We start from the raw sequence: 1,536 nt of genomic DNA, 5'->3' as shown, positions 1-1,536 counted from the left end.
CATCCATCCATCCATCCACCCACCCATCCATCCACCCACCCATCCACCCATCCATCACCTATCTTTATAGTCATTCATTCATCCATCCACTTTATCTATCTGTCTACCCATCCATCCATCCGTCTGTCTGTATACATCTATGCACACAACCATCCACCCACCCGTCCGTCCACCCACCGACCCATCTATCCATCCATCCATCCACTTACCTGTCTTTCATCTGTGTGTGTACATATCTGCCTATCTTTTTTCTTTCTTTCTCTTTCTTTCTTTCTTTCTTTCTTTCTTTCTTTCTTTCTTTCTTTCTTTCCATCTTATCTATCCATCTACCATCGATCTATCTATATTCATTTACCTATACCCATCCATCCATTCATCCATGCACTTATCTATCCAGCCATCTACCCATCCTCTGTCTTTCTGTCTGTCTTCTGTCTGTTTTCTCCCTGTCTTTGAAGGTAGTGCTGGAGATAGAACCCAGGCCTTTCATACTGAGCTATATCCACAACCCATTTTTATCTTTACTTTGCATACAAGGTCTCACTTATTACCCAGTCTGGGCTCCAACTTGAAATCCTCCTGCCTCAGCGTCCCAGCGTGCTGGCATTCGAGGCGTGCACCACCCACCGCGCCTGGCCTTTCCCCCTCACGCCCGCTCTGTGCTCACAGGGGCCCGCGGGCTTTGCTGGGCTCGACTGAGTGCCGTCACGGCTGACCTTTGTGGACTCCTGTCGCCTCTGCTGCAGGACATGGACGCTGTGTGGGACGCCCGAGTACCTGGCCCCAGAAGTCATCCAGAGCAAGGGCCACGGCAGAGCCGTTGACTGGTGGGCGCTGGGCATCCTCGTCTTCGAGATGCTGTCGGGGTGAGTAGCGCGGAGCACGAGGCTGGCGGCTTCAGAACCGGTCCCCTCTGCCCACCCATCCCCGTCCCTGGCCATCTCTGTCCCGCCTGTGCTGAGCTTGCTGGACCACGAGTCCAGAGAAAATACAACCTCAGAAAGACGGCCACGTGCCCGCCTGCTGCTGGCTTCAGACAAACCTCGCTGCCCTGTGCCCATGGGAGAACGGATGGGTGGGTGCGAGGCCCCGCTGTGCAGCCCGGGCCGCCCTTGAGCAGCTGTGCCCGCAGGTTCCCCGCAGGGCCGAGAGCGGAGGGGGTGACCTGGAAATCAGCCTTTCCTGCTGCAAACGGGGTACAGCAGCGGCTCTTGCCTGCATTCGGGTGCCCTGCTAGGGGGTTTTCACCCCAAATTGTGAGAAATTAGGGCAGTCACCCGCTTCCCCTGGGTAACTGGTGGGAAACACAGGCCCAGGTATTTCTCCCTCCTGACCCGGGTACAGAAAGAGTCGATGCCTCCAGGGTGGCTGAGGGGCGGCACAACTGGACGACCCCAACAAAGGACTCCCCTGGAAGGGGACAGGAGGTCTGTGCAGACGTGGGAAGTCGGGGAAACCACCAGTCACCCATCTGACTATCTGTTTCTCCATCTATATGTCCACTCACCTATTCATCATCCATTCACCCATCATCCA

General features: G+C 55.4%; 1 protein-coding gene across 1 annotated transcript in view; it reads left to right on the top strand.

The window, feature by feature from the left end:
• The window catches only part of Prkx (protein kinase, X-linked), a gene marked incomplete at its 3' end in the record, with an annotated part of 60,259 nt that overhangs the window by 43,264 nt on the left and 15,459 nt on the right, over positions 1–1,536 (top strand). The window contains 1 exon segment of the mRNA XM_013505599.1: positions 747–866. Within this exon segment, the coding sequence (XP_013361053.1) occupies positions 747–866 (120 nt within the window).

This window comes from Chinchilla lanigera, unplaced genomic scaffold (genome assembly GCF_000276665.1).
Source record: "Chinchilla lanigera isolate Chin_1 unplaced genomic scaffold, ChiLan1.0 scaffold00098, whole genome shotgun sequence".
In the NCBI taxonomy this organism is placed as follows: domain Eukaryota; kingdom Metazoa; phylum Chordata; class Mammalia; order Rodentia; family Chinchillidae; genus Chinchilla; species Chinchilla lanigera.
The sequence above is the reverse complement of the archived record's forward strand: the minus strand, read 5'-3'. Positions and strand labels throughout refer to the sequence as shown.